Here is a 27,339-nt window from a genome sequence, read left to right as displayed (position 1 = left end):
TATTCCGCTTTCGGTGCCAAAGGTTTCTTCGAAACATCGTCATACCACACAGGGAGCCTGCAGAATCTAGCGCAAACTGAAATCAGAGGGCCTTACCTGATGCCACCCTTTTCCAACGACAACTTTTATCGCTTCTGAACAAACTGTACACTTCAAAAAACGCGTCCGCCTAGTGGTAAGCTGTTCGTTGATGTGGAAAAGTCGAAAAACAAAAGGAAAGTGAACACGCAGATTGTGTGTGTGATTACTAAAACGTTCGTCGCTTGATTTCACTCCGCATTTGTACTCAACGATAGTTAAGCGCCCCTGCCCCTCCCCATGTCTTGTGAAATAACGGTGCATTTCTCATCTAGCTGGTAATGTGGGTCCTACCTTGCTTATGTTTCGACAAACCTCTTTCATTCGAAGCTGACCTCAGTTTTTTTTTTATTTCCGTACGTGCTGATCTGTTTCTACTGGACTTGGCAAGCCATTTAGTTTTCCGGGGTTTCATTATGACCTCTCGTTGGTCCTTGCTATCCGGCGTGAGTGGGCACATATTTAACAAACCATATTTTAGCGTGGTTTATATTCCCATGAAAGGCACAAGTTATTGTCAGGTATTGGGTAATCTCATCCCTGAAATATATTTTGCTACGGCGTATATGTCTATTCGATACAAAGCCACATTCGTTGTCCGCGCTGCAAAACGAAACGCACGTCTCAGTGTGCCAGTATCAGGTCTATACAAGGCGTCAATAGGATTCCCTTGTTCCTGAAGAACTCGGGTGAGCCTCATTTCACACCCGATCTCTATGACACCCCCTCGCGCCCCTGTCATGTGATCATAAATGTCGTGAGGTCAAGACCAGACGTCACGTGACAAAGGTCGTTTCTTCACTTTCTTGTTTAACCCAAAACAAATCGTGCCGTGCGCGTTTTCTCTACGTCGGCGTCGGCCGGTTATTTAAAACAAGTGCAGTGTTGACCTGCAAACGTTTCTGTCAGGTTAATAAGTGAGCGAGAGAGAGCTATTTTCCCCTTGTTTCCGTCGTGTCGTGGTTTCGGGCGTCGCGTTCGTGCGTGGCGGTCGATCGTTCAGAGTGCGCGGCTGGCCTTGCGCGCCGGGAAGCTGACGCCCACATGTGGTAGTTATTAAACTTACCTTACCTGTTCGTGCTTCTAGCTCAGAGTACTGGAACAACGAGAAATTTCGCAGCTACTTTGAAGCGGTGTGGCTAAGTATGAAGGAGCTGTGGGTAATGTTTCACAGGCTTGGATTTGACGTTGTTCTAACGACAAATAACGGCACTGAAGCCTAAAACAGGGTACTATGTCAAAAGTGCGAGTTGAAAGCAGTCACTGACGTCTCTGATCGCAGCCGTTGTTCGTGGCTACCTTTCGGACAATGAGAAAAGGTTCCATGAGTCGACGATGAGGCAGTCGTCACTGTACAAACAGTAGAGAGTTTTAATACAGCGGAAAGCACCACTTTAGCGCGCCCATTGCGTTAGCGGGCAGGTTAACTGCCGTGTAACGAGGCGTATCCATTTGCGATTGCGGCGCGCAAACGTTACCGCCAGTAACAATTTTTGTGGAGGCTTTGTGCAATGCCCGTGAGTTATAATTGCACAGAGGTGCAGTGTCCTGGTATCTGTACAACAAAGTGCGAGTGGTCTTGTGATCTTTGATTTCCATATTGTTAATCCACATTGGATTGTTTACCTGTGTATATATTAGTTTGTTTTTAGTATGTTATTTCAATTTGAATGTTTGTACACCGACACGTATCTGAGGCCTGCTCTCAAATAAATTGGTGTCTGCTCAACTATCCTGTCTCACAGATCTGTAGCATTGCTGAGAGCAGCTAAGTCGCTTATAAGCTACACCTTAGACAGACGTAATGAATGCTTCACACTGTTAATGCAGAATTACCGGTACAAACAAGAAGTTAGTCACATAAACAATAAACTACCTACCTGCAAGATAGTGCTTTTATTGCACTTTTTGCATAAAAATATTGTTTTTCTTATGTTTTAAGTGTACTTATTGAATTCTAATTTTACTTTCGCAGTTAAAGGAGCCATGAAGAGAAAATGCAAGTTGGTTTTATTCGAAAGATTTCGTGTTTTATTGGCGGTGAGCGCGACCACGGGCGGCGCTGCGGAGCGCGCCTCCGTGACGTCGGCTTAGGGATTCTCGCATTTGTCGTCTGCTTCACTCGGGCTCGCTCTCTATGCTGTTTCTTTGCGCGCGGTTGAGATTTTGTGCTTGTCCACAGCAGATCTCGCGAATGCGCAAATTTTTTTTCGTAACAAAAGACTTAAAATAGCGTAAACTAGCTCAAGGCGTGATTTTAAGTATAGCTTTTGATACCGCTCCGGAAAAAAACATTGCCGGCGTCGCCCATGCATTGCTGCGAAGCTGGTCCTGTGCGGAGCGCGAAGAGTCGGACCTAGGCGTCAGCCTGTGTGTTCAGCAGTCTTTCGAACAAAGGTAATAGCCGCAGGCTGACAACCGACAACAGCAAAAATGGAAGACCAAAACAAATTCCAGGCCATCGGGGCTGTCGGCTTTGGCAGACGGCATTACGATTCCAGCTAATCGTATGTAAGGTAAAACAGATGTGGCAACTGTGCTTAACACTCGAAACTATTGTATCAAGTCACTTTACGTTGTCACGGCATGAAAGTGTGCCGACATGCACTATGGGGCACAAATAATGTAGGTTGATTTCCAAATAACCTGCTGTGTGTATAGGCGCGTGCTGGTTTTATACCAGGCTTCTAACCAGTATGCAGGCTTATTGAGCAAAACGAATAACCTGTAAGGCAAACATACAGTAAGACTATGTTGGTTCAGATTTAGAGGGATATTTCGGTACATTTTCCACAGCCATATCATCCCAATATTCAGATAGGCGTTATAGTAAAACTGCACTCAAGAGGGGGAGGACCAGGAGGAGGAGAAAAATTTAACAGTAAAATCGAGCTGGTTAGTGGGCAGGCTCCTCAGTCCAAGGCTAAAGAGTAAGATTCATTCTTCAATTCACCGAACTTCATCCCGAGTAGGCCAGGATTTGTTCTTTGCGACTGAAGGGGTCGGAAAACAATAAAGAGCTGTCTGGACATATTCATTGTTTTTGAATTGTGTTATACTGAAAATTGGCATGTATACTATTTATTGCGTTAGTTAGCAAGTATGTCAAGTTTTCAACACCGTAATCATGTCATAACTTTTCGGGTTGAGATTGAGTTCGTTACGATATCGATGGTTCGATAGAAATTAGGTGCACAAAAGCCGCCTTCGAGTACTGTGGACAACGTTATCTGCGCCGTAGCACAGATCTTATTGCATTGAATATTCACACGAACTTTGTGAGCCTCGCAAACATCCCCAAACCTCCTAGGACGTTTAGGACGGTGCAGAAAAATGAATGCGTTGGGCACAGAAAAAAAACGTTCATCTAACAACAACGAAAGAAAGAGAAAACACCCGTTTTATTTCCTGCTGTGCGACCCGCTGCTTGATGCGTAGCATTAGACTGTTGAGTCTTCATAAGAGCATCTCAGATATGGTTAAGGGAAGCCTACGCATTTTGAATACTTATCGAGGAGCTCTGAGCGCTGAAACTCGCAAATACGCTAGATAGGACGAGGGCGAGTTACACACGATTGTCTGAGCGATGCTCTCTGAAAGTCGTTCTCTCTCTCCTCGTGTGTTGTAAAATTGTGCGGGACAAAGCTTGAAATTATTAAGAGCCGTCAGAATCTGATTGAAAACACGCTTTTTAAGGCACCAAAGCATCAAAGCGGGCGATTTCTAGCAAAGGCACTGCAGCCAGTCAGAACCGGACGACCGCGGCGAGGGTGTAGCAGCGGGGCGAATGTAGCAGACGACAGCGGAGCGGGTCCCTAAGCTGACGTCAGATCCAGGGGGCGCCACTCAAACATCTCATCGCCAATAGTGCCCCCAGCGCTTGTCCGGATACAAACGGTGCTTTATTCACTGAGAAATTAAACAATTTAGGTTAAAATTTTGATTTTCCCGCTCAATCGTGCGTTTTCGTGGTCCCAAGTGACATCACTGAAACCGACCGCTCTGCAGCCTAGAATACCTTCATTCACGCACCCGCCGTACAGGGTAGAGACATGTATACGCTGGCGCCGCCATTTTCGGTTGCTCGCTCGCCGCCGAAGCAAGTCATTGTGTCAAAACCGCGCTAACATTATCGCCGCAACGCGGTTTACTGAAGAAGTTTGAATCATATTGTCTGTTTCGCGTTGCTAGGTCTCGTGGGAAACGAAAAGAATAACGCGTTGAGCCCGTTAGCCCAATTGCGGCGGCACGGGACCGTTCAAAGGTTGTCTCCACCCTGTACAGCGCTGTTGGTTTGTTCCCGCGTTTCTTTACGTTCCGTAACCTAGATGGCGCCACCATACCGTGGCAAGCGTTTGGTTTGTTTTTGCCCGCATTTAAACCTGGCTTGTTTTTGTTCTGGGAGAAAATATTCGTTCCCTGAAACAGTGCTCGCTCCACAAATGGGGTCACGTAAGACACCGTTGCTTGCGTCAATCGGCCAGTGTCGTCTGAGACAACCCCAAGCCCCGTAGTGCTGTGCAGCGAAACCAAGCATGCTGTGCGCAGTACGAACAGCAGAACGCATCAGTACTTATATGTTTACATGTGCTTTCGTAACTTCCACTGTTTGTCCCATCATTCTTATTGCTTTGTAAAGAATGTGCACTAAATTTAAGCGCAAATCGCTCGTTCGTCTAGTTTGTAAGTTCTACCTAATTTGCGTCTGCTTCTGCCAGCCTCCGCCAATCGCAGAGCTTAGCTCATGTGACGACATAGGTTCTGTTGCGGGAAATGAGCTGGTGGGTCGCATGGCCATTCCCGTTTTTCCTAATTATGTAGCTTATTTGAGCGAAGCTTACGTTAAAAGTGGTGTCAGTATGATTCTAACGAGACAATCTTTTGAATGAACCAAACTTGTGTTTTCTCTTCATGGCTCCTTTAATGGCCTTTTTGTACATTTGCTGATTTTATATTTGATATATTTTGTTTTACATTCCTGTGACATAGTATTTATGCCAACGGGCATAATATCGCAATAAAATAAATGTGGGGTATGCTTGCTGTCATTCTAACTCTGCCTGATTAATGTAAAGTTGTGATGTACAGCAGCGGCAAAGAAACATCCCAACTGTGTGCTCCATAATGCAAGCATAATGTTTGGTACAACGTTATTTTACAGCAAGGCATTTTCAACTGCTGCTGACACACACAAAAAAATGTAAAGTTCCTTTCAGGCTTTGGTAACTGTTGTGACTAACTGGTAACTGTTGGTAACTGTTGTGCAGTAGAACTGTGGCGGTTTCACAATTTCTAAAATTGGTTGCGAACTCGGAATACGCTTACTAAAACACTGTGAGACTATGCAAGTCATTACGTTAACTTTGTTTCAGTGGATTCAGCATCTAAAGGTCCAACGAGACGAAAGGTCCAACGAGACGAAAGGTTTAATAGTGGATATTCCGTCTCGGTGGACATTCAGGCTCGATTAGACCTTCCGTCTCGGAGGATCTTTCATCTCGTCGGACATTGAGGCTCTTACTATTAAATGAATGTCTGGAGCACTCTGAAGTTACCTTGAATGCCCTCTACCACAATATAGTTGTGGGACCTTCTGCATTTTCACATGCAATAACTTTTACATGATAATTTGAAGTGAAATGTACGCCTGGCACCTCTGATTTACGCCATAAAATTTGAGTGTGCCTGCAACGCTATTGACAAAAGCAAGCTTGGTCGCGAGTATGTTGCTGAGGGTGCCGAAATAATATCACTCCAGTTTTTTCATTCGGACCTGTTTTATCATTCGGGCAAACCGTCAGGGTTTTTCTCGTTTTGTTGGTGTGCGCTAGTATCAGCGAAAAAAATAATGTTCCCGACCTTCATGCGATGGCAGGCAAGCGAGCGCTAAGCATACAAGCAAACAGTCACGTGTTCGTCCATCCAAAAAAAGGAGGTGCTACGACAGTCGCCTGACACTCACCGCGTACGCGCGTGAGTGTCCGTCAACTGCTCGCAGCCCGTAAGAAGCGGTCGATGCAGATGAGGGTTGTATATTCTCAGTTCGGTCTCATCAAGGCGTCCGTTTGGTGTGTCATATTTGTCATCCAGGATTTGACGTACTAATCAGTTATTGAGATAAAACATCCTACTTCAATATCTTCCCTTCTGATATTTCGCCTACATTTCGTGCCCACTTATAAAAACGACGTTATTGTGCTTCACGCTGTCACAAGAGCAAGCCCAAATACTAACTTCAAGCCTTGGAATTATCATAGTATTCACTTTTCAAAAGCCGTCTTCTTTTCATCGATTCCCTTTTCTCATCTGTCCGCAACACTAGAAATTTGACGATGCCCTCAGCAGCATAGACTCAGCACCAGGACATGTGTTACATCGATAAATGGAACACTTTCTGAGCGTATGAAATGAAAATATGCTCAGCAAATGAAAACTTCCTGGGCGTATCGCTGCTCCGTTCGCGCTCAAACTTCACATGGAGGTCGCATTTTGTGGTCTATTTTGTTTGGCACTGGGAGCAACAACAGTAGATACCCATTTATTATGCGAATACATAATATCTATCTTTGACTATGGTAAAATGGCAGCCATTATGGACGGGCAAGCTGATCTTGGATCAGTGGTGCCACCTGGGATATGCAAAATGAAATGAGCGATGACAATTCACGGTGGGAAAGAGCCGAATGAGGTAGCAGAGGATCAAAAAACCTCTTTTGTCGATAGCTTAGGATGGCCACAAATAATTACATAGCAGCTAGTACAAATCATAATACTGTACTCCTGCGGTTCATTGTTGTCGATACCGGTCATCTGGTTTCAAATAAGCTGTCGTTTTCTGTGCCAGGTTACCCCAGTTTCCGAAATGAGGCTTACAATTCTTTGTTCACGTTTGTTGCTTTGTTCTCGTTTTACTTCTATTACTATTCTGTGCGTAAGTGTGTGTGCTTGTGACAAGGCGCCATGAGATCATTCACAGCATACGAAAAGGCATATCCTGTTCACCTGGAGTGATCGGTATTATGGCGTCATGTCACAAGTACAGAATGTTCGCCGTTCGGCTGGCTTGAGGGACAGGTAAGGTGTGCCGCACACATAACGTGTCTTATGAGAAAAGCTTAAGTCGGACGATGTCTGGTTCCTTCACTCCTGCCCGTTTGTGCTTGGTGCGGTGGATGAACTTGGTTAGCTGAGTCATGGTGCATTGAAGTTGTAGTACTGCATGGGAGCCTGTTCCGTCCTGTAGGATGGTGAGTCCAGGTAGGCTCAAGGGCCAATTGCGCTCAAAATTTCAACCCCCTGAGAACGTTATTTCTGCATAGTCAGCCTAAAAAGACTGCACGCATGCTTAGGCAAAAAGAACTAAAAGTTGGTCTTCTGAGGGACTACTTGACTTTGCCCCAATCATTACACCCTTTAGGGACTAAATGAAACCGGACGAACGGTTAATCTGCCACCCGGTTGTTCATTTCCCATACTCCCCATGGATGGCCATCTATACTTCGAACAAAGGAGTGAACAAGAGAGAGCGCCAGCTGCCGATGCTGCTCGAATGCAAGTATTTATTCTCGTAGCGGGTCAGATAATTTTATGTGCACGTTAATTCTAGTCAACCATTAAGGAGTGCTCCAGCTAAATCGAGAAGATAGCCCCTACGTTGCTAAAAGAATCAATTGAGCAGAAGTTCGTTTATCTGGCCTAAGAGTAATTGGCGAAATTTTGTGATTTGCCGTTCAGTCTTCACACGCCATTAATCATATGATGGTACCCTGTGCCACGAACAACAGATTAGTCTTATAGATTTCCTTATTCACAATCACACTTTCTTGTTTGTTTTGTGGTGGAACTATTTTGAGGAGGTTGACGAAAGCCATCCGGTACGGCACGTTCATGTGCAACGCTTTATATTGATGCAAAGGTGAGGCCCGTACACGACTACCTGCACTGTCGCAACGCTCATTTTATTAACGTAGCGTAACATTTGGCATAACACGCTTCAACTTACCGCTATCGTCTTTATCTTCACCACAAATGCATGTCTTGAATAAAACAGTGGGGCCTTAGCCCTTAGTATTGTGGGACCCTTCGTCTCAGTGGACTTTTCGTCTCGTTGGACATTCATACTCGGTGGATCTTTCGTCTCGTTGGACATTCAGGCTCGATTGGACCTTTTTTCTCGCCGATCACGTCACGAATTGGACCTTTCGACTCGTTGGATTCGAAATTCAGGCCAAAAGCGGTTTTTGTGTAGGTTGAAATAAAATTCAAGAGAACAAAGAGCAGAATGCACATTTGGTGGACACTTCAATGCCCACAGGAGGATATATATTAAAAGGCGGGGGTAAGTGCGAAAGGGTTTAAGTGGCGGTTGTTCAGATATCATGCCTGATTCATAGTATACCTAAAAGGGCACTTATAAAGTGGCCTTTTAGTCCAGTATAATTGCTGGCTTTTTGTAAATCTGAAATTTGAACCTGTTATTAGCTACAGAACCTACTTTTTGTCGTTCCTAAAGCTAAGTTACCACGTCCTAGTAAATTGGCAGAAGTCTAGCCTTCATGCTGGAATAGAATAAGTGCATGGGCGAGGGATAAAGAAGACAAGCGTCCTGCTGTCACCATGGTCTGCGTACCCTTTCTTTGGCCACCGCCGCTGCCATCTTTCGTCCCTGCAACGCGCAGCATGTTACGCGGGTGGCAGCTCCATTGAGCGAAAGAACCTCGAGCGCTAACCGAACGCCAAAGCGATCGTAACTGACCAGCGCAACCCCGCGATGCTTGCAGCGGCTGCCAGCAACAATCGCTGCCCATGCAAGCATCGCACTTCACCGCCGAATGCGCCGACATGAAGAGCGACAGCACAAAGTAATCGGTACATACGACACAACACACCCTCCACTCGTCCACATCTCATTTGCGCATTTACAGCAAAAGCCGAATGTGGTAACTACGTCGAGCTCTAAGCTCCGATGCACACAATCGAACCTCACTGTATTCGCCACATCACAGCACGGCGTTTGTTCGTGTGGTGATCTCTGGCACGTTGTTGCATGTCATTGCTGGTGGCCACGTGACTTGTAGGATAGGTACTGCAGAAATAGTGGTGGCAAACTTCGTCCCCGATTTTTCACGAGATGGATCGGTGTCGTCGTGGTCGCCGTTTCGCCGACGAGGGCTCAGCACGCCGGCTACACCCATGAGCTCCCAGCACAGCACACAACGCGAAGTCTAGCGTTTGCAGATCCACGCTGCACTTGGTTTAAATAACCGGCCTTGACAACCTAACACGTGGATGGCACTGACGTTTAGAGGAAGAAAATGGGGCGTCAAACAAACGCCGACGCCAACGTAGAGAAAACGCGCACAGCACGATTTGTTTTGGGCAAAGCAAGAACGTGAAGAAACGATCTTTGTCACGTGACTTTCGGTCTTGACGTCACAACCTTTATGATCACGTGACAGGAGCGTTAGGGGGTGTCATAGAGATCGGGTGTGAAATGAGGCTCACCCGAAGTACTCGAAGGTGACAGTGGTTATATGCTGCTGCCGTCGCCAACGCCGGTAAGAGCGGTCTAGAAGCGCGTAGAACCGCGTCCCCGGAGAGCTCTGGTTGGCGTTCGATCACTTTACCAGGACGCATGTCTTTTTGAAGTGCCCAAATCTACTATTTGCTCACAGACGTCACCATAACAAGTTGTGTCAGGCGCGGAAAGGCAAAAAGAAGCGAAAGAGAACCAATACACTGCATGACCCCCTAACAGCCACGCAGGTGTGCTCCCGTAAGCGGCGCGGAAAAGCGACGGAAGGAGGCGCAGCGATCGCGATCTTGAGGCGTATAGCAACGCCACGCCATGTTGCGCTTGGAGGCATTACTATTGTCATGGCAATGGTGCGAGGAGGCGCAGACCGGGGAGTGGTGGGGGGAGGCGGGGGTGTTGCTTTGGTGCCCTCGCTTCTCACCGCCGCTTAGGGGTCTGTTGCTGGCCCCGCGCCCTTAGCGCCGCCCGCTACGCCTAGCCGAGACAGGAGTGCAGCAATGCAGAGGTACACCGCTCGGACCGTAACACAGCAGTTGCACTTCAACACTTTATTCATGCTACGAAAATGCGACCCAAACCTAACGCAACATGCGGCGCAAAGCACCGATGTACGATAGGGCATAGCACAATTTGGCATCAAACAGGGTTCACGCAGTTGTATCGCTTTTGCATGGCGCCAGCACTGATGTTCAGCTTGAATTATTGCTTTACGAACGAGTGTCGCACATTTTGCTAATACGAAGTAAAACGACTTCTTGCTGCGATTCGTCTCTGTGGATGGAGCATCATCTCTTCAGTGGTCTTCAGACACTCACACAACATTTCCGCTATGCTAAGACGCGCACGCAAGCCCCGCCGACTTCTCTAGCGCACCGCTGTTGCTCCGGCAGCAGCGGCGACCTTTCTTGCGCATGCGCGCCTTTAGTAGCGCAGGGAAGAGGAGGAAGGAAAAACAGTGACAGTTTTGCTTGCCCCGTCCCGCCACAACTTGGAGCGGGAAAATTGAGCAGGAACTAGCAAAAAGTAACCCCGGACTGCTGAAGATAAACTGGGGACTCAAGCTAAGGGCATGCTCGGACACCATTACCTATATTCGAAAATGAATACCCACCAGCCTCTTCTTGTGGTCATCGCGCCCGTGTGTCATCAACCCTTAGAACCTCAGGTTCTCTAGCCGTGCTTTCCAGCACATCTTGGAGACATTCTAGCTGGAACCCGAGTAAGATGTGAATCGCTACACGCAGCACCCCAACCTTCATATAGGCGACGAAGAAAAGCTGTGCAGAAAAACGTTAGTGCTGGCGGCTACTCGTTTCCTAGTCCCTGAATTTACGTAATTGCTATATCCCATGTGCCCATAGTTGGTTTAGGCCAGCCAATTTTTTTTAACTCCTTTACAGCGATAGTAAAAAATTCACATGAATTGAGATTATAATTAAAATTTCACGTCTTTAGGTCCACCGATGTGTAGTGGGTGTAAATATTGCATGCCAGCAATTTTTACTTTGTCAGGGGAGCAATTTAAAAACTCGCTCAGCGTTTTACATGTTAGTAAAAAGTGCTAATATTTGCAGGCGCCTCGTAGGTGCACAATCCCCCCCCTCCGCCCCCCCCGTTCCCCGAGACGGCCGCCCCGAGAGCAGTCGGTCTTGATTTTACCTAACCGGCCAAACCGCTTCCGCTCACTGACTAGCCAGCGTCACTATCAATAATTAACAGTGACTCTGCCTAGTCAGTGAGCGGAAGCGGTTTGGCCGGCTAGGTAAAATCAAGACAGACTGCTCTCGGGGCGGCCATTATCCGGTAGGGGGGAGATTTCACAACACCTACGAGACGCCAGCCCTAATATTGAACTAAAGCGCGCAGCTGGACAAATAATAAGGGGCCCATGATTAAAAGACCGCAAGAGATAGGACACGAGCGAAACGGACACGGACGGGCGCTCACTGACGACAAAATTTTATTGAAAAAACCGCGGAATATAGGTGGGAAATACATGTCCCATCTTTGACCATTTCTTTTGGCGAAGCTTGCAATAAGTTCCGCAAGCCTTGTACTATGGCGAAACTGCAGGATTTCTCTCTACGTGAGCACTGAAGCATACATCACCAGGCATTTGTGCAAGTTTGAAATTATTTAAATAATTTCGGAATTATTTAAATAATGACGGAACATGCAATTGCATGTTCCGTCACCGCTTTGTATTGTGCTACCAGTATTCATCGTCACATGCATAGATATCGTCGAGTTCCTCATGCCACGCATACATGTGCGGTAGCGCTTGACGACAGCTGACGCTCCGCGGCGGCGTGTAGGTGAACGACGCATGCGCGACATTCGTAGAGTGGCGTCGAGGTATTCTAGGTACTATAGTCGAGTTTCCGTGGAGCAGGTGCTGCACCAGCTGTGGCGTTGTCCCTTGCTAGACAACTCGAGGCACTCCTCACGATTTTCGCCTACTTTTTTTTTCTTTTGCTGAATCCGCTGCGTGAGCCGGGGCCGCTCGGCGGTCGCCGCGAGGCACGCGCTCACTAGCGCTCGCCATTTTCTTGGTATTTTTGACGCGTTAGCGCCAGACATTACGGCCAGCTACAAAAGCTCCGCTGTTAAAATTGATCCTGGGCCATATGTATGGTAACGTTTGGGCACAAAACCAATTGCATATAACAACCGTGTGAACATTTATTGACAAATTTTTAAGGACTAAAAGTAGGAACGGCGGACTGCCTTTGCTCCTTTGGGGCACTAACTGCTCTGCCACAACCATTGCTACCATACGGGAGCAGTAGCGAGGGGCCACATGGCTATTTTCCCAACTCTTCGCCCAACAGCTGTTTAGATCTCATTTCTACCCGGGGGCGAGCTAGGACGGCCGACAAAAAAATTAGCAGTGGCTTAGTTCGGCTATGCCGTGATATACGTTGCGTGCGCTAAGGTTCAGCTGGTTATTCTTGGGTTTCCTGGTTGTCTAGTATTAGCGCAATATCATGCTTACTGCTGCTTAAACGATTTCCAATCCAGTCTAATCCAATCCCATCCAATCCAATCTAATCCAATCCAATCCAGTCCAGTCCAGTCGAGTCACTGCTCCTCGCGCATGCGCAGCACGGCTCTCCAGGAGCCACGCGAAACGGCTATCAAGCGGCTCCGGTGGAGCGTCAGACTTGGCTACTGCGCAACAGAGGCGTACAGCTAGGCACGCGCCGGCGCTAGTGCGTCTGCCGCAACTATGACGTCACTCCTCTGGAATGGGCAGACCGGCGAATGTGCAGACCGAATTCTCTACACACCCGTACTCCAATTGGACGGGATTTCAATCTAAGACAATCCAATCCACTACAAACCAATACAAGCCAATACAAGCAACTCCAATCCGATCCGATCCCATCCAAGCCAATCCAATCCGATCCGATCCGATCCTAAAACCAATTCACCGCTCTTCGCGCTTGCGCAGAACCGCCCTTCACGGCCCACGCGAAACTGCTCAACCTCGGCCAGTGTAGCTTACGCTATATTTCTCTGAGCGAGAATCGGACAACCACTCAGGTTAAACGAACCTGAAGCACAACCGTTCCACTGCAAGGCCGGTCACAGAACTGGGCGTAAAATCAGTAGTCAAGTGAAAACGTTTGGCATTCCGCACTCAGCGTCCTTGCAGGTATAGCTGGCGTTGCAATTCTTAGCAATGCAGCTATTTGCAGTCTGCGTTCTGCTAACACTAGGAATGCTCGCTGTGCTTCGACTGCAAGTAGACGCTCACAAACATAGTTTTCCTCGTAAAATAAAAGCAAACCAATCACCTTGGTCGCTACTGGAGGCTAGCCAGTCTAACAACTCAGCTTTTTTTGTGTGAAATATTAAGAGCCTCTAAGCAGTTTCGTTGATGCTCGCAACTTATCTTAAATGTCTTTGGTCTGATATGTCCGAGTGCATGGTCGTCTCTGTAAGTGAAATAGTTGGGGAACAAAGCATAATTATGTTCTGCGTAGATAGAACCAAGTTCGGCGCTCCTTAGCCTGACTTCTGCAACTTAGCGCTCCAGGACTCTCGTCAGTTCTACGCAATTTTGAGGCGTCACAGTCTCTCGAGAAAATTAATTTCCCTTTTCACAAAAAACGATTTATATATTTAACAGACTACCGTCAGTGCGGCAGATGCCTTGCCATCGCTATGATAAAATGACATCGTTGTAGTAGCAGTAATTTGCGCTTGCAGATTTGCTCATTTTGGGCCGAATATGACGCACCATAATTGTTTCCAGTGATGTCCAAATGGCACTGCGCCCCATTATTACGAAGGCCCGTATGCGAAGAAAGTTTTTCGCACGATGAAGACAGCTGTGTCGTTCCTTCTTTCCGCATATACGCGAATGACGCAAATGAAGCGCGGAACGATACAGCGACATGTCGGTAACGGAGCGTCTCTCATGGGGAAGCACACGAATATGTCAAAACCTCGAAGACAAGCGTGCGGGCGCAAACCTCATTATGGGCCAACGTTTCACCAAAAACTTTTGACGTTAGGGTCAGTCAGGGACACTATTCTACCCGCAACATTGGCAGCGTTCTTAGTATTGGTCATGTGGAATTATTCTAAAGTACAAATATAATAGGTATTCAAAAGTAGCATCAAATTATTTGAGCCAAAATATTCGATTCGAATTCAACAATCGAATATTTGCACGCCCCTGGGGTCGACATCAGCTTCTCGTGCTGAAAGGTTTTAGAAAATCTTGATTTGTGGAGAGGGACAAATAATGTACGTGTTCCTTCAGCTGTATCTCAACCCCTGCGATTGGTCCTCTCTTGGTCTTTCTACTTCTAACATAAGGATCGCGGACTTCTTCAGGGCATGCTTGAGCGTTCACAGTATTTACCTACTTATTACCCAAATCCAGCACTTCTTTAAGCCGACCTTTCGCGTCTTCCCTTTTAAGTGCACTTGTCAGTACTGCAACACTGTCGCTGAAAAATCTGTTATTCATGCTTGGAAGAGACGCCACATGTTGGGGTATTTTGGGGCAAATTAGGGTGCACCGAGGAAAGTACTTATTCTAGAGTGCCTCTACGGGCCAAGTTTTTGGGTCTGATTTCGCCTCGCCCACGTGGAGCACCGCTTGCCAGTTAGTGAGGTAGCCGCGCGAGTGGTCGCACCTGCGTTCTCCGCAATGTCGTTCTTGCATGCGAGTCAAAATGTCTCAGTTGAGATCATCTTGAAGGACCCTCCTAAAGTCAAATGCAAGTGTCACCGTGACAAAGGGCTAGATGGCCATGGTCCTGAATGCGTCCTCAAGCTCGAGGAGGGTAGGGTGTCCTTGGTTGTGAGGTGCGGTCTAAAGCCAAGCATATATGATGTCGTAAAGGTTTGCATCGCCTGGGCAGGCTTTCGGCGAACAAAGACAATGTGTTCCATAAGCATTTGTATGCAGGACTTCAACGAGATAGCTCAGAGGTGGTCACTAAAGGGCATTACTAGGATAGAGGCTGATGTAAATAGCGAGCTTCAATGTAGTGGGGAGGTTGCCACGTTCCCGCACCATTTTAAGGAATCTGGGACCAACATTAACGAGTCATCGTCAATACTGGCTACAAGCCTGTTGGGAACTCCTGCAGAATTTTGTGACCCAGTCTGGGCTTTAGCGCCCCATTTACTCCGTGTGTGGTGTTTCTGACGAGGTACGAAGAATTCTGGTTGAATGTTTGTATAAAGTCGTTCGGGTGCAGGGGCTGGAGGGCCTGTAGTTGGTGTAATGACGTTCTCTTCGGGGTGGAAGGGTCAACCAGGTAATGAAAGAAGTTTCCACTTCTAGGATGTGCTCATTTGAGTGCCATTAGCGCAACAAACAGAAAGGTAGCTCTTGCGAGTTAGTTCACGTGCTTAGTTCACCGCCCGTTCAATAAGCTGAGTGGTTCGGGTGCTCTTTTTTTATGCATAGCATTCTTTGCCGAGTACTCCTACAGCCAGGACATTGTAACACCCTGCATTTCCACAAAAGTGAACATTTGGCGGAAGTTCTACATTTATTGATTCATCATCATCATTATCGGCAGGCTACTCAAGTCCACTTCAGAACGAAGTCCGCTCCCATTGACCTCCAACCGCTCTTATCCTACGCTGCTCGAGTACAAAGTTTACCCCCGAGTTTCTTTAGTTCATCCCTACATCGGTTTAATGGTCTACCCTTCTTCTAGATCTATCTCTTCGAGACCACTCTGTTACCCTGAATTGTCCACCGGTTGTGGTTCGTCTCACTACGTGGCCAGCCCAAATCTATATATTTTTTAAGTGCGAATGCACTTCTTAAGCGAGCCTGAATCGTCCGCCGCCGTCGTCCGCATAGCAACAGCTGCGGGTGCGCGCGCTCCTCGTCTTCCCTAGCAACGGGGGGAGATGGGCGCGCGCTACTCTCCTCCTCCTCTCTCCGCTCAGTGACTGCGGGTGTTGGGCGCCTCCTCTCCACTTCGGGCGGGAGAGCTCTCACTCGCGTAGCGGGCGCTCCGCATTCCGACGCGTGAGGGCGCTCGTGTAGCCCTCGCCGTAACGGCGGGCGCTACTCTCCTCCTCCTCTCTCCGCTCAGTGACGGCGGGTGTTGGGCGCCTCCTCTCCACTTCGGGCGGGAGAGCTCTCGCTCGCGTAGCAAGCGCTCCGCATTCCGACGCGTGAGGGCGCTCGTGTAGCGGCCGCGTGGCGCGGGAGAGTATTAGTCGAGCACGCGCCGTCGTCGAGAGCGGTCGCTGGTCCTCCATCTCGATAACGATGATGGCGGACCGGGCAACGGTACCAGCAATAACGAGTGAAATATATTTCTTTGTAGTTGTGTGCGTGTGTGTAATCTCTCGACTACTCATTAAGATCACGATATCCACCGTAATCGCGCAATCAACAACCGTGCATTCGCACTTACACACTCTCCCCCTCGGGGAAGTGCGAGGGAATTTTTTTTTATTTGCACTATGATGCATTCTGCTCTAGTTTGTTCTCTGATCGAGGTAGCTCGTTTCGTGTCTTTGAATGCTATTTCTAACATTATTCGTTTCATAGCCCGTTGAGCCGACCTACATGTTTCTAGTTTAAGCTTTCTAGGCGCCAAGTTTCAGCTACATATTTTCTCACCGGCAGTATTCACTGGTTGTGGATTTTTCCTTTGAGTTACAGAGGTAGCTTACTTTTAGAAGCGACTGCATCTCATTCTCTCGCCTTGTCCATGCAGCGTCGTCGGCGTTGTTGTCGTCCGCCCCTCCCCTATTCTCCTCGCCGCGCGAGCTGCGCTCTCCGCCACTCACCCCCTCTCCTCTCCGATGCCCCTCTCTCGCGAGGGGCATTGGATTGGATTCGAATGGCTTGGCTTGGCTTGGCTTGGGTTGGATTGGATTTGGCTTTGATTGGAATAAGTGGATTGTGTTGGATTGTGTTGCGTCATAGTCGCGGCAGACGCACTGGCGCCGCCGCATGTGCAGTACTCTCTCTTCCGCGGTCTCCTCTCCTTCGGGCGCGCTGCGCATATAACCGGTGTGCCGCTCTCCGGCGGCCTTTCGGTCGACGGTTGCTCTCCGCTTGCGCTTGAACCCCCCTCAGCGTCGCATTACACCAGGGTTCCCGCGAGGGGAGGTGGGCGTAATTTATTTTCATTATTTGGGAGTGCTTAACGAGTGTTCCCCAACCCTTATTTATTTTCGTCCGAATCCTCCCTCCCGGTTGGGGTCGGCGCTACCGATTTGTCCGAGGTAGTTATATTTTTTACTACTTCTAGCATTTCCTTTCCTAAGCCGCCGAGGGTGTTTTTGGAATGCTTATTCCTCATTACATTAAATTTACTCATATTCATTTTCAGCTCCACAGCCATGCTTTCTTATTGTTGTTCCTCAACCATTGTTTGCTTGTGTTCTGCAGTCTCACTCAGGAAGACTGTCGTCCGCAAACCTCAAATGGCTTATGTGTTCCCCGTTTATCTTTAATCCTGTGTTTTCCCATTCAAGCTTTCTAAATACTTCCTTCATACATGATGTGAATAATTTTGGAGAGATGGGATCGCCGTGTCTTACTCCCCATCGGATCGGAAATTTCTCGCTTTGCTTGTGGAGGGTTATCCATCCCGTGTGTTCGTTATATAAGCCTTCTAGAACTCTTATGCAGCTTTCATGTATTCCCTGGCCCTTTGGTTTTCTATCAATCAAACGCTTTGTGATAATCTATAATTGCCATGTAAAGAAATTTAGTGTATTGTGTTCATTTTTCTATCACTTGATGGACGACATGAATGTGATCTATATAGAAGCACAGCACTGCCTTTGTTTAAGTGTTCGGCTTTGAAATTTGGTCAGAGCAAAAGTATGACTAAATAAATATTTGGTGAACATTTCAACACCTTCAGTTATGTTTTCATTAACGAAAACAAAATCCATAGTGCACTGTGCCTAATAAACGGCTTAAAAATGGAGCAATAGCTCTTAAATAGATTTTAGTGCAGGCGGCTGCCATCAAAAAATCCAAAGTCATCGCTACTCCAAATTGTTGTTACGAGTATATTTTTATTTAATTCATTACGTGGTATCCAAAGCAGAGTCTCGAGATCACTGGAATGTTTTAAATGCGAATGCATTTATTAGCCGGTGGTTGTCTTGCTCCGTTGGCAGGCGTGCGCCTGCATTCCTCCAGCGCGAGCGCACGTGAGCGCGCGCCTCGTAGTTCTGCCTTCGTCGTCGTCGTCGTTCGAAATGCGAATGCATTTCTTAGTCGGGGGTTCACACAATGCAACGTGAGCATTACGCCTCTCCCTGGCGGTGACGTCACTGCAGTTGCTTCCACGTCACCATCATCGGTTGGAGAAGAAGAAGAACACAAGTCTGCGAAACGAAGAGCGCGTAATGCCGAACGCGTTACGCGCTCGGGAACATCAAGAAGGAGTCTAGTCATTTGAACGCGCTTCGGGTTCTTTGGAACGAGTTTGGAAGAGGAGGTGATGAGAACGGTGACGCCATCATCGCGGTCTGTGACGACAACCCTCGTCTGGCGCCGTTCAGGTCGTACCTGGTGTGTGCCTCGTGCCGCGAGTCTCTGGTCAACGGGCGCGTTCCTTCGATGAGCGTGAGTTTCGGCTACCGGTACCCTCCTCGTCCGGCGCACCTTCCCATTACTGCTTGCCGACTGGTGCCTTGATAGCGATGGAAGTCGATGAAGTCGAATCCCTCGCAGCAACGATACCACCAGAAAGAAGTGTAACACAATGCAACGTGAGCATTACCCTTTGGCCGTGCACTTTAGCGATCACAAGGCAGTGATTGTGGCCGTCAGGTACAACGATAACACAAACAGGTGCTGATGAATAAATGATTACGTTCACACTCTCGTCATTAATTACGCCATTACTCGCAACACACTCATCGGTGCACCCAATGCATTCGCATTTCTGCACGATTCCCTTCGGGGAGGTGCGGGGGAATTTTTTTTCATAATGATTTCATTATTTGCTGATGTACGACTTTTCTCTGTGTTTATATTGCGGTATTTTTATACTGAACTAGAAAACATTTCCAGACGCTCTGGCGCTATTCAACACCACTGAGCTTTTGTAATACCGTCGGGCCTAATTATAACGAAGTAGCATTGAGGCAGCAAATTAGTTTGTTATATCCAATATTCGTTGTAATATTAGAGGTAAAAACCTGCTCTTACAACTCGGCAATCTGGCTCACGCAAAAATCCTAGATACCTAATAAACTCATTATTGTAAGCTTTGAGCCCGCTATGAACTAGATAATCCTTAGCTGCCCCCTTTTGGCATTTCAACGTAATTGACCGGAACATGGCTACGCGAAATTACAACAGAATAAAGTACGTTGGACAAAATAGGCCTGCGCTGTAATTTTATTTGCAGAAGGATGTGATCTTCACCTGGCGGCTATTCACAGCACTGCCTCATGACTTTGCCCACAGTGGCCACACGCAAAAGCGCCTTTCCCACTTTTGTATTTTACAAACTCTTACCTTCTATATTTTATATTTTTCTTTTTTAAACCAGCAATCAAGTTTAAAACCTCGCGTAAAAAATGTCTTTGTTATAGCCGATATGGCGCGCGGCTCTGGCGGTTTCGGTTTCGTCATAAAAAGAAGTGTCACTGAAATAAAGTGCAACCAACCAAAGTTCGTATTAATTTGCTATAGCCAATAATTGGCTATATCACAGTTCGTTGTAACGAGGTTCGACCGTACCTTAATCCCTTATCTGAAGCGCGACTTAGGCCGATGTCATAAACCGTAGAGTAACAATTACGACTGCACTAATTTCTGCTGCACTGAATTTCTGGCTACTTTATCGTAGTTTCCAATTTCTTTAGCGAAATTTTGAGCATTTTTGCAAGCAAGAAGCAATATGGAAAACAAAGCATACGGAAATTTTTGTCACAAAGAAGCAGATGTTCCAGGTATTCGTCTCACTGGCATTGTTTTATCGCGTACCGACACTTGAAAATTCATTGCTATTAATCAGGCCCGCCCTTATCTCTAGGAGATTTTAGATGCAGAGCATCTGATTCACTCGCCTTGTCCCTCCGGCGTCGTCGTCGTCGTCGTCGTCGTCGTCGTCAGCATTGTCCACCCCTCCCCCATTCTCCTGGCCGCGCCAGCTGCGCTCTCCGCCGCTCACCCCCTCTCCTTTCCGATGGCGAACACTCTCTCGCGAGCGGCATCGGATTGGATTCGATTGGATTGGCTAGGATTGGATTGAATTGGCTCGGCTTGGCTTCGATTGGATTGGATTGGATTAAAGTGGATTGTGTTGGATTGTGTTGCGTCATAGCCGCGGCAGACGCGCTGGGGCCGGCGCATGTGCAGTACTCTCTCTTCCGTGGTTTCCTCTCCTTCAGGCGCGCTGCGCATATAACCGGTGTGCCGTTCTCCGGCGAAGCAACATCCACGCTTGGCTCAAACACCTAGGGTCCACGCCGCTTTACAAGTACGCCAACGTCGTCATCGACTGGGACCGGATTACGCAGTCCCCTCAACGTTATGCGCGCTATAAAACGCGGTCCCTTCGCCGCTCCGCCTATGCGTCGCATCTACACAGTGGTTCCCGCGAGGGGAGGTGGGAGTTTTTCCTCCTACATGGGAAGTAAAAAGAGGCCAAGACAATCATTTCGAGAAATCTTCCTATTGCCACGATAGCTAACTCGGGGCGACATGGTGGACATGCATAGATAAATGGCTGCAGTTTGTCAGGTTTAGCCCATAGATTATTAACATTATATTTGTTATAAGACCCTGAATTTTTTTTTTGCATGATGAGAAAGACACTTATTTTTCAAAATGGCTTCACTCAACACTTGTCGCAACTTTTTTCCTTTATCTTTCCGTAGGCTAAGAGGTAGTGTTTTCAAGCATCATCGGAGAGCATGATTTTACGAGCATTTACCGCAGTTACCCGATTCTGACGCGCACCTTTTTTCTGGAAAAATGGGCCGAAAAATCGCATGCGCGTTAGAATCGGACACGAAACCGAAACTGCCGAAACAGCGGAAACTTCGTCCCACCCATCGCCATCTCATGTTGGCGCCAAAGCCTTTAGCAACAATTTTTCGAATGCACGAAGCATAGGCGCCTAGGCTTTTCTATCCGCTTTCACACAAATCGTCAAATCGTTCAACTTGCGCGCTTGATAACAGCAATGGCAGCAGCGGCTCTCACGCGTTCAAAACGAGCTGTCGGCTGAAGCGTGCGCCTCTGGAGAAGCTCGCGGGATGGGCGTGCGAGCCGTGGGCCACAATCCCATCGACCATGGTTCAACGTTCATTCAGAAGTGTGGCATCGCGAACGCTCTTGACGGCACTGAGGACGAGATAATTTGGTCAGCGGAAAGCGACGAGGAGTGAGATGAGTGAGATTACTTCGGGAAATAAATCCCCCATTTCTCTCGCATTCGTTGGTCTGGGTCACAAAGTTCCGTGCGCGTTACAATCGGAGGTCCAAGTTTTTTCGTTTTTTTTTGCCAGGAAAATCGGGTGCGCGTTAGAATCGGGGGCGCGTTAGAATCGGGTAAGTACGGTAGGTTTTTGATACTGCTGCATTTAGAGCTACAAGACAATCAGCAAGATGATAAGGAGAAGCTTTGTCATAAGGATAACTCTTCGTCTTCATATCGTCGCACTCCTGGGCACTTGAATGTTGCGGATTCCTGCAAAAGGAAGCAACTACTCTTCAACTCAGACGAACGCTCAAAACGCAATAGTTCTTTACATCACTCTTTAAGATACCTGTTGACAACGTTCTTTTCTTTCTCTTTCAATACCCTATGATGTTCCATAACTTGATGCCAGGAGTGATAGCAAGGCGACAAAACTTACAATCATTTGTGCACTTGATGTTCCGTTTGAAGCTTCTTAAACACATACAAGTTTTTATGTCTCGCTGTGGGCATCTTGATATTGTGGCGTAGCCCAAATAAAGATGAAAAAGTCCTGGTGACTGAAGGGGGGAAGATAATTTATTTAGGCGAACTTGTGCCTCCAACAATTCCATCAAGCACTACCTTGCTCTCCATAGCATGCGCTAGGCCGGCGTTCTCGCTCGTCCAGCTCGCTGCGCGTGCTCTCGCGCACAAGCGCTTGAGACACCCCCCTCGTCGTCCTGATCTTTACACCTCTTGTATAGAGAAGTGGAATACGCGGCAAGATAATGTTTATTCGTACTGCCCTATACAAAATAAGCCATTGTACACACCTGTCATTTCAGCTTTACATAAGTAATTCCAGTGTATAGCATACTGTTCTTTTTATTGGGTGCTATCCTGACTTGGCGTTTGTAATTTAGACCCTGTCTTCTGCAGAAGGAACCTAATGCTACAAGTGATGAAATCCGCCCAAAGAAGACTGAGCTTCCTCAAGATGAGATGCGCCTTCTCAAAGAAGAGAACACTGTGAGTTGCAGCAAGAACTGATTCATGTTGCTTTGAGCTTTGTCTTTCCCGAGCCGTTTTTCTTTCGTGGTGATATTAGTCACGAAAACTTAGGCTAGGTTGTGAAGATAGTTCGAATGATCAAAGTAAACAAGAACAGCTTTGGCCACCGCCATAAAATCACTAGGGGTAGTATATACCCCATATTACGTGAATTTGGAGAAAAGTGAATTCAGCATTGCTCAAAAGTAACGCTTGTAGGCACTCTGTATACCATAGACATCTGCAAACTCTGAAATTTTTGGGAGGTGGTTCTGAAAGAAACGACAGAATGCCATTAGAGGTTTCAGTGTGGAGCGGTTATTTCCTGCCTATATTATTATTCCTTGGAACTGTTTTTGTGTTGCAAGATGCGCTAAGCTATTTTGCCAAACTGCTTCCCCAAACTTTGCCTTGCGGCCTCCAGAATCAGTTTTATTTTTGTATTTCAGGTGCTTTGCCTAGTTTTATATTGGTCATTGGGTGGCAACACGCAATCACTCATGTTTCCCTTTGACCAACGTTTTCTCCGAAGCAAAGCGAGGGCCTCTGTTCTGGCAGTCTTGGTGCCAAAAGTAGCTTAAGAGGGTTCAACGCTGGTTGACCACTCTCGACATGTCGTAGACACTGGAGTCACGGCCCGGGGGTTAAAAAGAAGGTCCCCTTCACCCCGAGTAGTCCGAGTGGTGCTGGCTACCACCCCCAAGTACAGGAAACAAAATATACCTAACATAAATACCCAAGAAGGTGGTGGCGGAACAGCCCCGCTGGTAGCGTAGTGGGTATCGCACCAGACCGGTATTCTGGAGGTCGTGGGTTCGGATCCCACCTGGCGGGCGTTTTTTCTCCACTTTCTTATTTTCCAAATTCTTTATCTTGAACTACTACATCCTCCCCTTTGCTTTCCGAGGTCTTCTTGACTGCCAATTCTTATTTTCTTATTTCTGTCATATATATATATATATATATATATATATATATATACCAAAAAAGTTCGCAAGAACTTAAATTTTTAATTATAGCGATCTGTCTAAACACAGAAGAGACATGGGGCGTTTTTGTAACGTTGAACCCTACACGATCGCGCCGTGCACAAGTGGTCGCTGAAAAATCTGTGAGGGTGAGGCGTTTCAGAAATGTGTTCCAAATTCAATTTCTCACTCTGTATACTGCCGCGGCCACACATGCTTGGTAGACACAGGCACGTATTCACGGCGGCTTGCGGAAAGACTAGTATCGCAAAGGACGAGATTTTTTTAAAGCGAAAGCTTTCTTAGTATGCCAAAACGTCCAGTCAAAAAACTAAATCGTTTGCCCTTAAACTGGTTTGTCGGCCGAAAAGCTGGCGTAAGACATCTTGACGCACGGCGTGTGCGTGAAGCCGGGATTCCATTGTGTCAAAACGGTTATTTGGAAATCGAGAAGAAGGAACAGTTCTAGATAAGACAATACACGCATCGATCATAAAGGGGGAGTGCAATAGTATACCTGTATCTTACATAAACCACGGACGGGTATGCATTTAGATCGTTTGTATGCGTTTACATTGTTCGCGCAGAATCGTGGCACGGGTTTGTTGTTAGATTGCGATATGGGTCTTTGATGGTCTGAAAATCGATTAAACGCAGTTTTAGTGAAGGTTGGACGCATTTCTAGTGAAGACTTTACCGCACGTTTGACGCAGTTTTGATGTGAAAAACCTTTGTTACTACTCTAAGGTTTCTTTAGGAGGGGGAGGGAATGTTTTCCGCTTGCTTACACAGTGGCACTTGGTCACAACTGGATGGAGTGTCGCATGGCGTACCACCGACTTCTATTAAGCGCGAAAAAATTTGTTTAGGCATAAAAAGCTCAGACTACTACACTAGAAATTTCAAACTGTTTCTATTCACTGTTGATTCCAAAGTCGGCCCCTATGCGGGCTTGGTTTTTTCAGAACCTTCGAACAACTGTTCAGGACCTCCAAGCCACTGTTCAGGACCTCCAAACAACTGTTCAGTACCTTCAAACAACTGCTCAGGACCTTCAAACCACTGTTAAGAACCTTCAAACAACCGTTAAGAAACTTCAGTCTTCGGATGAGAAGAACGTAGAGGCTATGGCAAGTCGTCGACTTTCTTACCATTTGCCTTATTTTGCATCATCAAATGAGGACGTGCGCCTCTTTTGTCTCTACCGATTGCAGGCTAAATTGGAAGACGAGCAGCAGAGCGCCAGTAATCACCGCTTTAAGCTAGAGGAGATGATTCAGAAACAAAAGAGCGAGTTTCAAGTGAGTTTTTCAATCATAGTTATACACCTTCAAAACTATTGTGCACTTAATTCCTGTAACCATTACATAAAACATTCATCTTCGATTATTGCCTTAAAAGCAAAATATTGTTGTTCTTGAGAGACACGCGTAATTACTCGAGGCAACTTGTATTTCATTCAATGGACTTACAATTTTCTGAAATTAGTTAGGATTTCTTCAAAACCTAGATGGATGAAGTGCAAACATGAAGGGGTGGAGAATATAGCATAGCTCCGAATGCCGAGCAGCTTCGCGGAGACAGCCTAAAAGTTCCTCCATTGGTTCATGCATTTTTATTGGTTCTATTTGTTCTTTTCTGCATTATAAGACTCGACTTTCGTTTCCTTCCTGGTTGCCGACCAAATGTGCCAAACAGCGCAAGAGCGCCAGGGATAATCGTTTCATGTAAGCGAACCTAATTGAGAAACCGGCGAGATAATTACAGATGAGTTCTTGCGCCATAAGTAAACGCACTAAAGTGCAAAATGTTATTCGTTCATCTCAAAATTTTGCCCTAATAGAGAACTTTTTCTTCCCTAGAAAAACCAAAAACTCTCTGGTTCTGAGTTAAATGCTCCGAGATCTCCAGCTGCGTAAACATCATTGCAGGAACTGCAATAGGCGTAAAATTTTATACGGGTAACTACTTATGCATAGTGCGTATTGTGGGAGGTTTCGGTAACACTTTTTATAGCATGAACCATTTTACTGCATTCGAAGCAGACGTTTTAACAGCGACTTATTTTAGGCCGAGCTTTTCGTAAGTCTGCTGTAGGTTGTGTGTCACGCAGGTGGCCTAGCAGAAACCGATTCTCAGGCTCACTAATAGAGGGTGCATTGGTCTCGACGTCAGCGGCATCACAGAAAGCTGTTCCTACGCGCACCGAAAGAGGACGCGATGGTCTCGTAAGAGAGGGCTCCTGTCCTTCAAGCCAGAGGAGGGAGCCTCTCGCTTCTGACGCTTAGCTGCCGATTCTTTTGCACGAACCGTAGAATTTGCGCAGCAACGGCGCTACCGTTCTCGGGTGAGCGTCCATTGATGTTTCAGACTACACAATGAAGAAATTCCAGCTCCGCTGCTTCAGCACATTTCACAATGGGTGGGTTTCAGTGTTTTTTTTTTTTTTTGTAATGGCGTGACACCTCGCGCTCTCCCATTATTTCAACGAGTGAACTAATTGTGCGCTCCGAAATAAAAGGAATGGTGGTTATACAAACCTCACAAATCCCACGGAATCTACCTACCCAAGGCGAGAGAGCCATGGCGACAGAGCCTTCGACCACGTGGCCTTCTCTTCTGTACCTCTCCCTTCTGTTCCCTCCCTTCTTTCTCCTCCCACTATTACTAACTCCGCCTCCTTCATCTTTATTCCTCCTTCGTCCGACTTTGCCCCTTTGCTCTCCATTTCGTATCCCTCCCTTTCACTCCACTTCCTCATTTTCAGGTCTTCTTTCCCTGGTTTCTCTGAGCCGTTTCTCAGTTGCGTGGCCTACAATTAACCAATCCTGACCTATGGGCACGTTACAAATACGTAAGAGGTTCATCACCAGAAATGTTAGGGTCACTGCGTGGTGACAAATCTGGTGCTGAAGTGACGCAAGCGGAACCCACGGGTTGGTTACTGATTTGTCACTACAGCAAGTAAGTAGTGACACACATCGCCAGTAGGCTGGTGGCCATTATTGAGTCGAATTACCTCCAAGATTTCTAGCGTATTTGGGTGACAGACACAAAAATTGACCGAAATATTTGCGTTTGCAACAACTGCCCTGATATTAAAAACTGAACCACAATCTAATATTTTTAGGCATTGTTTCTGGCATAATAAGTTCTGGCATACACGTCTGGTGCAATGACCACTACGCTACAGGCGGGGCTATTTTTCCCTCCACTTTCTGGAGTATTTATGTTACGGTATTTTTGTTTCCTCCATATTGTGGAGGTCGTGTGTTCGGATCCCGCCCGGCGGGCATTTTTTCTCCACTTTCTTTCGGTCGTTCCAAATTCTTTACGTGGTTCAATGACCTACCACATTCTCCCCTTTGCTTTCCGAGGTTTTCTCGACTCCCAACCCATATTTTCTGTGTTAATTCAACGAGCCCCTCATTTCCCATTTTGATTCGCTAGACTTGCATCCCTTCTGTATGAATCACCTTTTTGAAGCACCTGGTAAATTTTATTAGATTTGACAACATACAGAAAAGCGCACCAGGGTAATCTTACGAATGTGAGAGAAGGAAAAGAACCCAAGAGAGGAGAAAACGTCACCGCTTGTGGTGGTACCCTATAAGGTCCAGGTTTTCCATGCTGTTTTTCGAGCAATGTGCACCTAACCAGTCCAAAAATTTGAGCTGTGAGTAGCGTCATGCTGTTTACCCTCTCTACATGTTTTTTACTATTGCAGGAAGCTGACAATTGTGCGCAAAAGCTCAAGGCTGAACTCCGCATGGCATGGGGTACGTTTTTATTACGTTTTTAGATGGGACTGCATCTAATTCACTCGCCT

The 27,339-nt window shown here is 46.9% G+C and overlaps 1 protein-coding gene across 2 annotated transcripts in view; it reads left to right on the top strand.

Annotated features, from left to right (window-relative positions):
* Positions 1–27,339, top strand: part of LOC144141585 (uncharacterized) — a 60,284-nt gene that overhangs the window by 27,446 nt on the left and 5,499 nt on the right. For both annotated transcript variants that reach the window (XM_077673129.1, XM_077673127.1), the window contains 4 exons: positions 22,432–22,521; positions 24,476–24,640; positions 24,725–24,811; positions 27,238–27,289. In XM_077673129.1, coding sequence (XP_077529255.1) covers positions 22,432–22,521; positions 24,476–24,640; positions 24,725–24,811; positions 27,238–27,289 — 394 coding nt within the window. The remainder of the gene's footprint in view (positions 1–22,431; positions 22,522–24,475; positions 24,641–24,724; positions 24,812–27,237; positions 27,290–27,339) is intronic.

This window comes from Haemaphysalis longicornis, unplaced genomic scaffold, assembly GCF_048455015.1.
Source record: "Haemaphysalis longicornis isolate Haplotype H1 unplaced genomic scaffold, Haemaphysalis longicornis Haplotype H1 scaffold_6, whole genome shotgun sequence".
Taxonomy (NCBI): Eukaryota; Metazoa; Arthropoda; class Arachnida; order Ixodida; family Ixodidae; genus Haemaphysalis; species Haemaphysalis longicornis.
The sequence above is the reverse complement of the archived record's forward strand: the minus strand, read 5'-3'. Positions and strand labels throughout refer to the sequence as shown.